General features: G+C 36.8%; 1 protein-coding gene across 2 annotated transcripts in view; it reads right to left on the minus strand.

Moving 5' to 3' along the window:
* Positions 1 to 15,825, minus strand: part of opcml (opioid binding protein/cell adhesion molecule-like) — a 411,108-nt gene that overhangs the window by 113,738 nt on the left and 281,545 nt on the right. For both annotated transcript variants that reach the window (XM_042007672.1, XM_042007670.1), the window contains one exon: positions 8,602 to 8,837. In XM_042007672.1, coding sequence (XP_041863606.1) covers positions 8,602 to 8,837 — 236 coding nt within the window. The remainder of the gene's footprint in view (positions 1 to 8,601; positions 8,838 to 15,825) is intronic.

Consider the following 15,825-nt stretch of genomic DNA (forward strand, 5'->3'; position numbering starts at 1 on the left):
TAGCTAATTGGCAGGTTGTCTAAAATTTAAACATGTTTTGCAGTTACTCTGATATACAGAGGCACTGAAATAAAATAATTATTAGCCCATGTTGCAGACATGAGTCCTCAATACTTAGAATTAAGTGTTTTAAAGAACTGATCCCTAGAGGAGTAATCATAATGCATCAACCATCTGGTATCATTGGTAAGTGTTTAGATAAACAGATGATCAGAAATATACTAATCAATTTAAAACCCACCACTCTAATGTATTGAAGAAATAGAATGCAATATATACTTTAATTCAACATGGAGTTCTAATTTATAAAATAGATTTTTAAATGCATTAATGGCTTTCCTCCAGAAGAAGAAATTAGTCAGATGATTTTGACATTTAGAAATCTAGAAGTCACTATGCGGGAAGATGCTTGGGGAGACTTTAACCAGCAACGTTTAGACTTTTTTTTTTTTTTAGTTTTTTTTTTTTTTTTTTAACAGATCCACAACCAGCAGAAGTGAAATTGATAAAATAACTGAAGTTTTTTTTTCCCTCTCAAGTGAAATGATGGTAAAAAGAGACAATTTTGCAATCCCTGAGTTCTACAAGACATAATGAAATACAGTTTAACACTTAAACTCATTTATTGGGTACCTTTATTTGGAGTGTAGTGCCGTTAGACCCCCTTTTACCTTCAGATCTGTCAATTCTTGATGTCATAGATTCAACAAAGTGTTGGCAACATTGTTCAGATTTTTCTCCTTATTAACATGACAGCGTCACACAGTTGCTGCAGGTTTGTCGGTTGCATCCATGATGAGAATCTCCCGTTCCACCACATCCCAAAGCTGCTCTACTGGATTAACAGCTGGTGACTGTGGAGGCAATTGGAGTCTAGTGAACTCATTGTCATCTTCTAGAAAGCAGCTGGAGATGATCTGAGCTTTGTGACATGGTGCATTAACCTGCTGCAAGTAGCCATCAGAAGATGCTACACTGTGGTCATAAAGGGATGGACATGGTCAGTAACAATACTCAGGTAGGCTGTGCTGGTTAAACCATGTCCAGTTGGTACTAAGGGGCCATAAGTGTGCCTTGAAATCAGTTTCTAAAATAGTCAGACCAACAACCATGCCATGTTCAGTCACTTAAATTCTCCTTCTTCATCACTTTGATGCTCAGTTTGAACTCTTTGAAAGTCGTGTTGACCATGTCTGCTTGACTAAATGCACTGAAGTGCTGCCATGTTTATTTATTTGTGTTAACAAGCAGTTGAACAGGCGCACCTTAAAGTGTTTCTGGGGAACCTTTTTTAATGGGAATCTACCTGAATTATTCATCAAGTCAGCAAATTAGCTACCTGGCTTGAAATCCTACATACATGGTGATTTCTTTTTTTTTTTTCTTTTTTTTTTTCTAGTATTATTTACGTATCGTTCCTGTGTAATAGCTCCTAAATAAACACAGATGGTGAAGTTCAATTAAATCTCTGACATAATATTCCCATGATCAGCATTCATGCATGTCAGCATGCATGCAAGAGGCACAACAACACCTTTTTCATGTCAGATCTGCAACACAATGTGAAACATTCACACTAAATATTCCATGACGAGCTAAACTTCCTTAGGCTAGCTTTCCACATCAGAAAGTCCTGAGAGATCTGACACAGGGAAATTCTTTTTCAGTAAGCTGCTGAGTTTCATACAGCCAAACCAAAGCTGCGATGAATTTACAGCTACAAGTAAAATACGGAGTCCTCTGGTGTCCTGCTCTGTTTTTGCTATGAAAATCAAATGGATGAGCCAGAGACATAAACAAATTCCATGGGTACACTCTTTATGTGCTTGCTGTGTCCTGAGTTTCACCCTACAGCAAGCACATAAAGCATGTGATCAGATATTACAGGCCATCTATGGTGAGAAAAGACCTAGGCAAAATGAGAAGTCCCTGTACCCTGAATCACTTTCCAACTTAAATGTGTGTCAATTTAAGCCTTTTAAATCTAAATGATTGTAATAAATAATATTTTAATAACTAATATTCACCTATGCTTTTATTCATTTGCACACATATAGACTGAGGTTGATGCATACAGTTCAGGTCTCCGAGTAACAACACTAGTAAATTAGCTTCTTCTACCTTTCTTGAGAATCCTTTGGTTTCCCCAGTCTGAACAGTTGGCCGCAAAGTTATTCAACCATGTTTAGTTTGTTGCCAAAATAAATAACAGAAAAAAAATACAGTTTGGTTTCATTGCTCTTCAGTTTTCAGATGGTACTAAACGGAGAGGAGTTCATTTTCTTTGTGCTTTTGACCCTATAGTGATTTACTGGAGCCCTTTAGTGTGAAGTTTGCACCTCACTCACCTCAATGTGTCAAATGAAACCCTACTCTCTGCTGCCACCAGACCTTTCTCCAAAATCCTTTTCTTTTCCTCATATGTCTTATTAGGAATCTGAAAGCAGTTATTGAAAACTTTCCGCCACACTCAGGTAGTGTTGCTACTGTTGACTATGAACTTGCAAATGTTGTTAGATTTAGATTTACTGCATTTGCTAGCTTCTCTGTTCTTTTCATTGCTTGTGCAAGGCACTGATCTCTTCCCTTGACTTTCTGGACCATTCACTTATCTTGGGGCTGAACATATATCTGCTCTTCATACAATCACCTAAATGTGCAACACCTGTTTTAACTTTCCACTGCCACACAGGCCAGTGCTCAAAATATAGAAAAGCTTGAAACACGGGCGCATCTTGGTTTTGTTTTCCCAGTGGGTGGTTTTTGCTCTGACACAGGGAAGAGTTCATTAGGATTTGTGGAATAAGAACACATTTTAAAACAGAGTTCTTCAAAGCAGAGACCACCAGAAAATGTTACAGGTGGTAGTTTTGTTCTCATGAAGGTGACATTTCTGGTGTTTTATCATGCGTTTATTACAAGCTACCCAGCATGTTGCACTATGATGTGTTCAGTGTCACACCCTCTCTGTTTTCACATTTGCAAGTGAACAAAGACCCCCCCAGTTTTCAAGCAGATCAGATTTTTAAATGACACCAAACAGTGCCATTGTGAGTGCGTACTAAGAGTAGTCAAATGCTTTGAGTTTGGACAGAAAAAGTCACACCAGCTGTATTGAGCTCTATATGATGTTCTAAATATAAAAAAGAAACTGGAGAAACTTTAAGTATTATATATTTTTGACGCAAATATCCAGTTGAAGTTGAGTAATTTTGCTACACAGATTAGTCACAGCTTGAAACACAGTTGATAAAAGTCAATTTACCCATGTGCCACACTTTACACTTCATCTGTGAGCATACAATTTGCACCATAAATTTGACCATAAATTGTCAGCACCCAGGGCTTGGCCAAAAAAACATAGCATTGTAATGTTTATATTCACTTCATGTGTCAATTGTTTTAATAATGAAGGTGGCAGGTGTAAAATCCTCCCAAAGCAATCTCAATCTGCCTTGTGGTTTTCTCCCAGCTGGAGCCCTCTCTGGGGAAGTATCTTCCACCTCCTTTAATCACTATATTATCATAGTTGGATTTGGGGGAAAAAAAACAAAAAAAAAAAACCAACGTAAAATCTCCTGGTGGGATCTTTTACGGCAAATTAGTCCCAGGTGAGAAGCCAGACAATAACAATTAACAAAGCCCCCAAGTGGACAGAGCCGGCTCACCAAAGATGATGACAACAGAGTCAACATGACTAGTCACACCTCAGAATTTACAAAATCCCTGTATAGATATACTGAATTCAACAAGATCTTACAGTAGCAATATATGTGTTAATATTAATCAATGCAGAAAGTGGTATGCAAATATTAGGTCAAATTAAAGAAAACTACACTAAATTATACTTCAGTGCCCACAATGCTAACTCATACTTAAAGCCTCAGTTGCCTTAATATTTATAGTGTCCATGTCGGAGAGGCTGTTATGTGTCCCAACACAAGATTCAGCTACACTAAAGATGGATGCAGCTCTGTTTCGGGCAAATTAGTACGAGGGAAGCAGCGAGATTCTTTGTTTGTGAAACAAGAAGACATGAGGCCCATCAAGTCAGGATCACAGTGAAAATATCCCTTCATGTCGATTCAGAGTCCTTGGGTTCTTTTTGCAGCTTTAGTGCTTAAAAAATTCTGAATACTATTGCAAAGTCCTCTGAGATATTATTCTTTCTTATATTGTGGCTTAAGTGCAGACACTCCACTTCCACTGCAGAGTCAAAATGGAAGCAGATGTCCTATTTTCCAGAGGGTATCAGTTGGCAAGGTCAGTGGGCTGATTGATGTTAGCCTTCACAGCCCTGCTCTGTGTACAGGTTCAACACAAATCTCCATTTTTGAGGCGCTAGAAAAGTAGTGGCCATGGGGAGGAAAGGCTCCTCAAACATTCCCCCAGGATTTCCTGTTCTGTCTTTGCCAAAAAAGATAGTAGTGTGCACTCTACTCATTTATTTGTAACTGGAGGGTGTAACATAAATCTATGCCCCTTCCTGCATAACAACGGAAATCATCACAGTTTAGCAAGTGCTTGCAGTTGTATGGTGCATAAACACTATTTCATCATGCTGGGCGCTGGCATGTGTGCAATCAGCACCGGTGGGCCTGAAAAAAGGGGTGCCAGCATGGGAACAATACTGGCCCATGGTATTTCACTGAATGGACATCTTTCCACCCAAATAAACAGCAGGTTGGCCTGCATAAATATAGCAAATATCAAGTTAGCTTCTCTTCATGTCTATTATCATTATACAGAAGATAAAACACAGCGCAAAAGGCTTACACACACTAGCACACACACACATACACTCAAGGTACTGTCATAAAAAAAGGAAATGTATGAACCAAGGGCTCATAGGGAGATAAGTTACGGTTTTTCGTGCAAAAAGCCATCCATCCATTCCTTCAAAATGAGGCGTAAAATATTCAGCTAATGTTGGAACCCTCTATCTGCATCAGTTGGAGCTTTTACTCTTACACATGAAACTTTTACATTTGCAATCCTAATACTTCGAATATTTGACCAAAAGTCTGTTATTTCCTTGTCTGCTGTTGCTATTTTTGCACATTTTCAGCTTAGAGTGAAATACATCAAATTTAATATTTTTGTAAAGATTTTACTGGCTGGTACAGTAGTTTATATGCACCCGTTCTGAGAGAACATCACTGGTGTCATGTTGCTGAGATATGATTAGCAACCGCAACAATACCAGAGGGATTTACAGTGCAAATCTGTTGTGATGGTAATTATGATGATGATGATTATGAGGTGTTATTGACACTGCCACACTGGAAAGAAAAAGTCATGCACTAATATTTCATTGGACCCCTTTTAGCTTTGATTACATCAGCATTTGCTGTGGAACTGTCTCAAGTTTCTGCAATGTCACAACATTTATTTTTGTCCAGAGTTGCACAACTTTTTCACCAAGATCTATTAGTGATGATGGGAGAGTCGGACTTTTGTGCAAAAATGTCTGCACATCCCAAAGATTCTCTATGGTGTGGACTTTGTGGTGGCCAATCCATGTGTGGAAATGTCATCTCCTGCTCCCTGAACCAGTCTTTCATAGTCTGGTCCTGATGGATCCTGGCATTGTCATCTTGGAGTATGGCCACACCATTAAGGAAGATGGAATAACCTGCTCATTCAGTATATTCAGGTAGTAGGCATGACAGCTGCATCACTTCATCTGCCTTTCTTCTTACCCTGATGCTCTCACCACTCATCTGACCACATGAACTTCTTCCACTGAGTCCAATCTTTATGCTCTCTAGCAAATTGAAGCCCTTTTTTTCCCCAATTAAATTCACCGGTAAGTTGTTTTCTTAAGGCTACACAGCTGTTTAAACTCAATCCCTTGAATTTACTTCCCATTTTACCTGTGGAAGTGCTCGATTAAACCGAGCCCTACTATATTTTTTTTTATTTCATTTATTGGGATCGGTGATCTTAATAATGAATTTTTTTTTTTTTTTGGACCACATTTCCTCCTCAAAAAAAGAAAAATCTTCCCCCAGTTTTTGTATAATGCCTTGGACAGCTCTATGTTTTAGCATCTCCTTAGATGTTTTCTTTGCTTTATGCCAATGACAATAACGTGGCTCTTCTTAAACAGAGATCTTTTCCACAAGCACAGGATATGTCTTCAGACATGGTTGTTTAAGGAATAAGAAGCTATTCACTGCATCAGTTGGGGATAAATAACTTGTTGCCACCTGAAACATAATCATCCAGCAATAATTTCCCAGTGGGAGGCTCCTACCTGTGTGCTTAGTTAAATCCAGGTGGTGATTTGTTTAATTATTTATTTATTTTTTGACAGGCAGTGTATTTCATTATAATTTTGAAATCAGATATTCACATACAAGAAAAGCAAGAAAAGAAAAGTTAAGACTTTCACTTTCTGTCTTATGCATTTTCAGTGTATAAAAAAATGTATGTTACGCTCTCCCAGCTTACAAAAACAGACAGCTGCACACACACACACACACACACATATATATATATATATATATATATATATATATATATATATATATATATATATATATATATATATATACATATATATTGGCATGAGTGTACAAACAATCTTTTATTACTTTTTTATTACTTTTAATATTATTGTTTTTATTAATGGTAATGTGTACATGCAGCACAGCATTTATGTGATTACTGTAAATCATGATAATACTGCATATGCATGCACAGTGCTACAGCGCTTACACCTGGACTTCTTTTATTCCATTTTTTCATTATCTTTTTAAATCTTATTTATTCTCTTGGGAATCTTTCAATCTTTACATCTTAGACCTCACGCTTGCAGCTGTAACAACTTGAATTTCCCCAATGCGGGACTAATAAAGGGCTATCTTATCTTATCTTATCTCATCTCATCTCATCTTATCTTATCTTTTCTTATCTTATCTTTTCTTATCTTATCTTTTCTTATCGTACCTTAGCTTAGCTTAGCTTATTGTCTATACTTACTCATTCCAGTGCAGGGTCAGCTGGAGTCTATCCCAGCAGCTACTAGGCTAGAGGCAGGGTGCACCCTGGCAGCTCACCAGTCCATTATAGTGCCTATTACTGCATCATATAAAAACTAATGCAAGCAAGATTTAATGGTTTATTTATAATGGGAACTATTAAAAACTGAAGTATTGTTGCTTAATACTGAAATAAACATGTCCAAACATCTATCGTGTGTAGCCAAGAGCCCACAAGTCCCTAGTAACTGTCTTAGGAGGTCAGTAAATATTTGCATTTTCAAAACTGGTTCTAGTGAAAGTCTTACATTTTTATAAAAAAGATAAATTTATGTAAATCAATCTTTAAATCAACCACTTGTGTTGAAACATAGGTATAATGTCTCATATCTGAGGGGACAAAAAAAGAAATGGGGTCTGATATTTATGTGGCAAGGGTAGGTTTGATTTAATCTCTATTGACTTTTTGCTTCAGTACCAGGTCTCCTGGAGCTCAGGTGAAAGAGTTTGAGGTTTGACAACCTTCAACCTCTGTTGCCATCAAACACACACTTACACACACAGATTGTTAGAGCAGGTGCATCCTTCCTTTGGTGTGAACTGCACGAACCCCCCCCATGTTTTCCTCTATCAACCCAGATTTGCAGTTTTCTGCAGATCTCATTCTTGCCTTTAATTTCAAATCTTTTCAGGATCACCGTTCATGGCAATATTCAAGGTCGGACAAAGAGAGGCAAAATTCATGGGAAAGGACACTTGGAGACATGCTTCCTTTAGTGTGAAGGAATATTCTTGTCCATCGTTTCATTAAAACCACAGTCTGACGCTTCTCTGCAGTAATTAAGACTTAATGAGATACAATCATGAATTATACCGTGTGAAAAATGAAGCATTAATTATGAATTTGTGGAAGAGATTATCATTAAGTTGAACCACTTTTGCGAATGTTAGGAGTTTCCAAGTATATATATATATATATATATATATATATATATATATATATATATATATATATATCCTGTACAGTACCGTGTCATCTCAGGGTTGCAAGCAGAGTCTGTGTTTGATGTGGCTTACTTTCCTTTTTGATCGTGGGATATCTGATACAGCAACCTCTTTAATTACATCCAATCTTTAATTACATGTCAGTTTAGTGTAACTGCAGGATCGCGAACTCAAATGAAGACTCATGATGGTGGTGCTAATTGTTTGTAGAAATTGATTTCATAATAGATAAAAGACTTGGCTTGAACAAATAACTGAGTAGGATCTTAGAATGAAATTGAGCCAAGTGTGTGTTTTTTTTTGTTTTTCTTTTTTGTTGTTGTCTTTTTTCTTTTGTTGATGTATGGTGCCCTAAATCAATATCCATTGGGAATCTGAAATTAAACTGAGTTTCAATCTGGGCTTCATCTGGTGAACTGATGCTCAGAGAATCCCATCTAATCTTACCATCCTAAACCAGAAAATAGATTTCCTATTTGATCTTAAATCTGAAAATAATTATGAACATCCACCCTGCGAAAAAAAACCAACACACAGCACCATCCAAGTGCCGACTTATTTGGCATCCGGCAGCTGAAATCCATCACTGATGGGGGCAGCAGCAGCTTACCTTGAACAATGAGATGGACTCTTGTGGATTTTGGTTTCTTGTTAGTCAGGATGGAGCAAACATAGGGACCTTCATCATGAACGTCAACATTCTGGATCTTGATGCTGTACTCTGTGACCGCTGTGTTTTCCATCAGGACGACGCGAGGATCCAGGGACCACTTCTCTGTCCCCGCAAAAAGAATAGTGGTACGGTTGAGCCACGCCACTCTTGAGACTTTGCTGTCGACATTGCATCTAATGGGAAGAAAAAAGAAACAAAGGAATTTTAGACCACAGAAAACCAGTTGAAGTTTATTTATATTTTATATATATATATATATAAACAAACCAAACTTTAACCATTTTAACATTTATTTAAAAGTAAAATTATCTTTCTGATATGCTGAAAGTAAAATGATTGTGTAATACTTAATTTTATGGCGTTTTGGAGATAATTTAACAATTCACAGCAACAGGACTGTTGTCTGCGGGTACCGACGTGTTTACATGCCAGTGCAGCTCCTCGTTTTATCTGGCACCGATCATCACAGCTGCTGGCTAAATTGACAAACATCAGCTCATATCAGCTTCTGTAGCTCAAAGTGATGACAAGCTAGAATGAATTTCAGCTCAGGTTCGTGTCTTTGCATGTCAGGCAACAAGCTGGCTGTCTGAATGTTTCTTTAGCACCAAACAGGGCGCAACGTTTTCTGTTGGAAAAACATAAAACCAGCATGTTTTGGTCAAAATCTCTTAGCAAATTCTGTTTATGTCATATTAATTTTAGGCATATTAGTGTTGTTTGGCTATGGAGATGTATATTTTTCAATCTTAAACCTAATTTTCTCATGATAAAAGAGTTAATATTTAGACTGAAAATTATTTAGACAATGTTCAAAATTTCCATGTAAACTAAACTGAATTATCAGGGTTTTTAAATCTGACTTTATCAGCTTCAAAAGGCCATTTTGCTTTTCTGTGCCAGTACAGGAAGCAGCCGGGAAGGGACATAATTTTCTTTTTTTTAGTTTTTGTCTTCCATGGTTAGAAAAGAAAAGGGAAAATCCCTCAAAGCATTATATGACCAGTACAAGATATGGTTATCAGCCACTCCATTCAGAGTAAATTTGCATTTTAATTCTATGAGTCTAAACACAAAAAAAAAAAAAAAAAAGTATGACAAGTAATATAAAAACAGAAGCCAACGGGACACCCTTTTTCCAAAGAACTCATTCTGCTCGGTTTGGACTGCTTCACCACCCAAAGCTCATAACCCCTTTAATTCCTCATCAGCTCTGTATGTGTTTTGGCTTGATTTTATTGTCATAAAAAAAGAAAACTGTGAACCTTTCAGCTAATTTAGCAAAAATCCATAGGTTTTCCAGTAAACAAACTCAAAAAAAAAAAAAAAACAAATTATGAAACCTTCAAAAAAACAATCTTCTTCAGAAAGAGTTGAAGAGAGAGTAAATTTTTGCATACTTCTTGTACCACGACTTATCAACACAGATCAATAAATGTAGTGTGATTAATGCAACATCAGCTAAAGCCTTAAAGATAAAGAACACCAAACGTGCCGCCACTGAATGGAGGGCCGCTGGAAGCCATTTGGATGCCCTAAGCACAACTCCTTTGTGGTGCCCTCCCCCCGACTTTAAAGAGTGACTTTATCATTATTTTTATTTTTTTAAAGTAAAATGCTCATTTAATGCCTAACAAGACCTGAAAAAACAAACAAACAAACAAACAAACAAAAAAAAACGACACTCAATACAACAAAATACCTGAATGAAAAGGAGCAGAAAGAAGAAAATCTTATAAAATCTGCGTCTCTGTCACAAAATAATAAACCAATAGTAAGTCACATTTATGTTACAGTAAGAATTGAACCAAAACAGCTGCAGACTAACATGCTGCTGATTTCTAACACATGCTTCACATTTTATACTTTGTATATTATATATTTAATTTTTAATATATTATTTAAAGTTATTAAGGTTATGCAATATGAACTAACAACCAAAACAATGGCCACATTTTGAGAAAAAAACTGATTTGAACTGTGGGAGATAACTGAAGCACCTTTAAAAAAGGTCGTACATGTGTAATCACATGGAAAAGAAATGCTACTCTGCTGCTTTAATGATACAAATACACAACTAAAACTGGAAAAAAATACATAATGCTCAGTACCTGCAAGGACATGTGAACACAGTTTATCTCCGTCTGTGTTATTCATAAATCACAAACTGCTGAAATAAATCTACACAACATAAACAATAAAATACACAACAAACTGCTCTAAATTGTCCTCGTATTGTCGACTCTTTCCAGAGGAGCTTTGCAGATGCAGAATACAGGACACAAAGGAAGATCTCACATTTGATGGCATTTAACTAAACCAACGGGTTTGATAAGGAGGATAACAAACATAAAGCCCAGTTTTAATGGACTTTATGTAGATTACTGGGTACAGCCCAGTGTATTTTCTCAAATAGGAATAAAAACCAGTGATTAAACTGGTTGTGTGGACCCCACTGAAGGAAGTGTAGAGAAAAACAGGTGTGTTTTGGAAACAAGCAGAGCTTATTTTTATGCAGGCACAGTAATCTCATGTGACTGGGATGCAACAACTTGTATTTATATTAGAAATCAAATTAAATGAAGGGAAAGTGTCAGAGTTTATTACCCCTAAAGAAAAAAAAAACAGTGAAAATGTGATCTTATCCTGTAATAACAGTGAATTTAATTGTATCATTTATAAAAAGCATGTCTTACAGGAGTTATCTCTAAAATGTTTTTAAGTCTTGTTTATACTGGCCCTCTTTTTTAGGTTAATTAACACTCTCTGCTTTTGGTAAGCATTTTGCCATCAAGTGGGGGAAAAAAACAAACACACACACACACACACACACACACACAAACACAAAAAATAAAAAAAAAAACTTAAGATGAGTGAAAACCTTTTCCAGAAGTCTACAGTGTGGAAATGAAGCAGAAGCAGGAAGGAGGGCGGGGGGGGCTTTTAAACAGCCAAGATTCATGCTTGCCACATGGTTGAGCTCAAAAAGATGCTTTGAAATGTGCTAACTGGCAGAGAAAAATGATTCGGAGACATGAAACTTATGTTAGTGCAGCTCTGTTACATTGTCAGATGGCTGTGTGAGAAATGAATGATCATGGATCAAAGAAAAAACTGTTTTGTTTGTTTTTATAGCAAAATATTGTAAAGATAACTGTCCAAAAACTGTGAAACAGCAAACACATAGCAGCCATATTAAAGCCAGAGCCTGAACAACCCCACCCCTGATAAAGCAACTGAAAACTGCATCACCATCTAGGTGTGAACGTCAGAAGTATTCAAACCAGGGAGGTTACGTACCAAGTCAGTAAGTTTTTGGATCAGCGGTGAGTCTTGCTGCTGCATTTTAGATCAGTTAGAGGTGACGGAGGATGGCCTGACTGATACCAGAGCACAGTGAATTACACTAGTCAAGGTGAGAAGACTGAAGCATGCAGAACATTTTGTTTTTAGTCAGCAGTTGAAAAAAGTGCTTTTTCTGTTTAAATCTTTATTTTTTTTCTAAAACAACAACAAAAACTCTCAAGAGAATAATGTGACAACTGTAAAGAAGATAAAATTATGATTATAAAGGGGGGCAGGAATAATTAAATCTTTTTGGACTCTATAGCAGTTTTATCTTTTTCTTTAATCTGTTATTAATTTGTGTTATTTTTTGTGTTCAAAATAAAGAAATATTAATCAATCAATCAAAGGCAAAATCAAAAATTACTCCAAGATTTTCAAGCAGTTTCAATTTCAAAGATTCCCAAGACAAGAAATATTAGAACTGACTGAATTTGTGGGACCGAGCGGAATGACCTCTATTTTTTCTTTTTATTGTCACTGAAATTAAGAAAATAGAACAGTGGTTCCCAACCTTTTTTCCTTGGGTTCCCCTTCATGCATTCTGGTTGAATCCTGTCCTTTATAAAGCCAAAGTTAAATGACATACAGTCTTTGAGCACATTAATCCCAATGGCCCTAATGTTCAAATCCTCAGGGACCCCCTATGCTCAGACCGCAGGTTGGGAACCACTGATCTAGAATTTAAGAAACTTACAGCTTCAAGGGAAATAAATTTACCAAAACTAATAGCACTTAAGTGTGAGCTCATGGAAATCAACAATGCCACCCCATCCTCCAGACAGCCTGGGCAAATAAAAATATGGTAAATCAAAAAGGCCAAATTTTACAAAGGACATCAAAGTCTCAGCTATCATGAAGACATCCAAACAACCTTTTATTACAAAACACTTGTCAGTTAGATGGTAGACTGTTCTGATGACTGCTCTGTTCAGTTAGAGTCAAAAAGAACAAGTCGGTCTATGACGTTAAGAGATTTTGACTGAGACTCTTTAACTGTATTTGTACCAACGCAGTTTTATTTTTTCATTTTCTAAGAGAACCAATTGGTCAGAAGATGGAGTTTTCACTTGTCCTGATCTCTTATCATCCATGAAGCCAGCGTGATACCATCAGATGAAAGGTAGCTTTGTGTTACCAGAAATCCTGAGCTGAACCTGGAGTTACATCAGTAAGCCAAGTATTCAACATATATGAATCTCATCTTCACAGCCTAAACTGATGCGTCTTCAGATGTAGGGGGAATAATAATATGTGGTCATGGACAATCAGCAGTAAAAGTGATTATACCTACAGTGTCAATATAACATGATCATGAAAACATACATCTAACAAAAAGGGTATTGGTTACATTCATTTGTATAATATAGTAATCATAAACCAAAGAATAAAATGCCATGGCTGTTAGGCTGTGTCCCTTTTGCTTAAGCCTGGCAATTATACCCATTTTACAATGAATGAATAACTGTTTATTTAGTCTGCATTGCAAATAAGAAAAAAAAAGCATAAAATCTAAATACAGATGGATATAATGACCATGGCTCAGTCTGTCTCAGAGTGATCATCCTTCAGTCTTAAGGTCAGGGATGTGATCTCCAGTGGCTTTACATGTGGAAGTGTCCTTGGGTAAGACACTGCACATAATGTGCTGTACGCGGTGTGAGGGTATGCATGCTGAAGAAACAGGCACTTATGTATACAGCATGTCTAGAATGATAAACATCTGTGAGGATATTAAGAAACAGAGGCATTGTGGAACCAAAATAATGTAGTTTGTTAGTTTGCCGTTTCCTTCTTTATAAAACTTATTCCCAGAATAGGCTGGAAATTTTCTATAAAAGAATAAAAGGTTACATTTGTAAGTTCTCATTTCATCTGAAAGTTTATTTAACATCTAAGTCTAAAGAAAGTGCCCTGCATAGTTTTATTAACTGTTGTTTAATTATATATACAAATAAGAAATTAATTAAAGATTTTATGCCAACAAAGGCTCTCTGGAAGATTCTACAATAAATAAATTAATTGGTGACTGGTAAGGGTGTCAGGATTGGATATAAAACAAGTATTTACCAAATGTTTAATGTTTCTGACCCCTTTGTGCCAACTGTAAAAAAAAAAAAAAAAAACAAACATTTCATTCGCATTTCAGAGACTCTGAGGGAATCTCAGAGCATAAAAGCCAATGATGGAAACTGCTGGGTGTGTGTGACCTTCAAGTCCTCAGGTAGCAATGCATATTAAAATTTCTGAGATAACTAAACACTCAACACAGTCAGCCACAGCATCTAGACATGTAACCTGAAACTGTATTCTAAAAGAAGGAGCCATACAGTATATCAACTCTACGTTCTATGTGGCAAATCATAGCGAGACAGTCCAGGTTTTTAATAAATTAAGTATGTAAAAGGCAACATCTGCGATGGTAAGGAGACATATGAATGTCCATGGAATGAATGGTTGCATATGTAAGAAGGTAAAACTGCATGTTGGAGTTTTGGTCAGACGTGTGTTACCATCCAGTAAAACAATCTGGCTTCATTGCCATGTGCATGTGTGTCTGTCTTCTACTGATTATAAACTAAACATTATGATGGGGAGAGTAAAAAATTACAAACCAAATACATCAAAGAGGCAATAACCCGCCAGTCTGGTTGTGTGTTTAGTTACGTTGATGGGAATTGCCACCCCCTCCCTTCTCTCCGAGGCCTCGGCCCTCCCTCAACCTCCTATTTTTCAAGTGAAATGGCGGCGAGCGGAACAAATGTTCACCTGGAGACAACCATGATCCCACATGAAGCCTGCTCTTCTCCTGGACACTAAGTAACATCACAAACGTTACAAGTTACTTCGGCATGTTCCATAAAATGGTGATGTCGTTTTGCTCTGTGTGTTTGCACTTTGCAGATTCGTTTGCAGACGAGACGAGTGAGGGGTGGCGGTTAGAGGTAGCTCCCTGTGGCTCATGACACACTTTGTTTTGCTTTACAGATGGTGCACAACAGCAAAACAAAAAAATTGATTTAAGCAAAAAGAAAAAAAGAAGAAAAAAAAAAAAAAAAAACAGAGAGATGTAAGAACTGTAAATAATTATTTATGATGCCATGCAGTCTCTCTAAAAGCTAACAATATTTAGCCTTTAATAAGCACTGATTGGCTGAACGTTAGCTCAAGCCAGGATGACACAACTATGGATAACAACTGATTTCACAACAGGATAAAGTATCAGACATTTTGACCTCAGTGGCACAAAGGCAACAATCTTCTATGACGGCCATTCATACCTTTAAGTAATTTGGTTCCATATTTTGAGCACTGCTCCATGTGGCAGTGAAAAGCCAAAACAGGCATTTGCTGGAGCTGATGAGAAACGTCACACAGATGTATGTTCCAGCGATCCACTTTGGATCATCCCAGTCTGATGCTACAAATAGATGGCTTGCTCATGTCTCACAATAACAGTTAAAATAAAATAAAATTGGAGTAGAGTTAAAATAGAGCTGAATAAGTGTGGCAAAGATTACAGAAATAAACCTCCAATGTGCACACAGGACAAGAACAAATAACCATGGAAACAAGGCATGTTTTTTTATGCCCATTACTATCGACATGTTAATAATAATATTGAGCATTCTAAATAAAAACTGCTGCACCCAAAATTGGCCCTGTACCACAAGCAGCCTTGATTTAAGAAAACACAGTAAGTAGGTCAGGAAATGCAAATATAAATAATTATCTCTTGTTCCTGCATTTTTCCCTTGGAACTGTGGGATTTGCTCTGTGTTTTCAAAGCAACTGCAAGGAAGAAAAGGTCATAGG

The sequence above is a fragment of the Melanotaenia boesemani genome, chromosome 15 (genome assembly GCF_017639745.1).
Source record: "Melanotaenia boesemani isolate fMelBoe1 chromosome 15, fMelBoe1.pri, whole genome shotgun sequence".
Classification (NCBI taxonomy): domain Eukaryota; kingdom Metazoa; phylum Chordata; class Actinopteri; order Atheriniformes; family Melanotaeniidae; genus Melanotaenia; species Melanotaenia boesemani.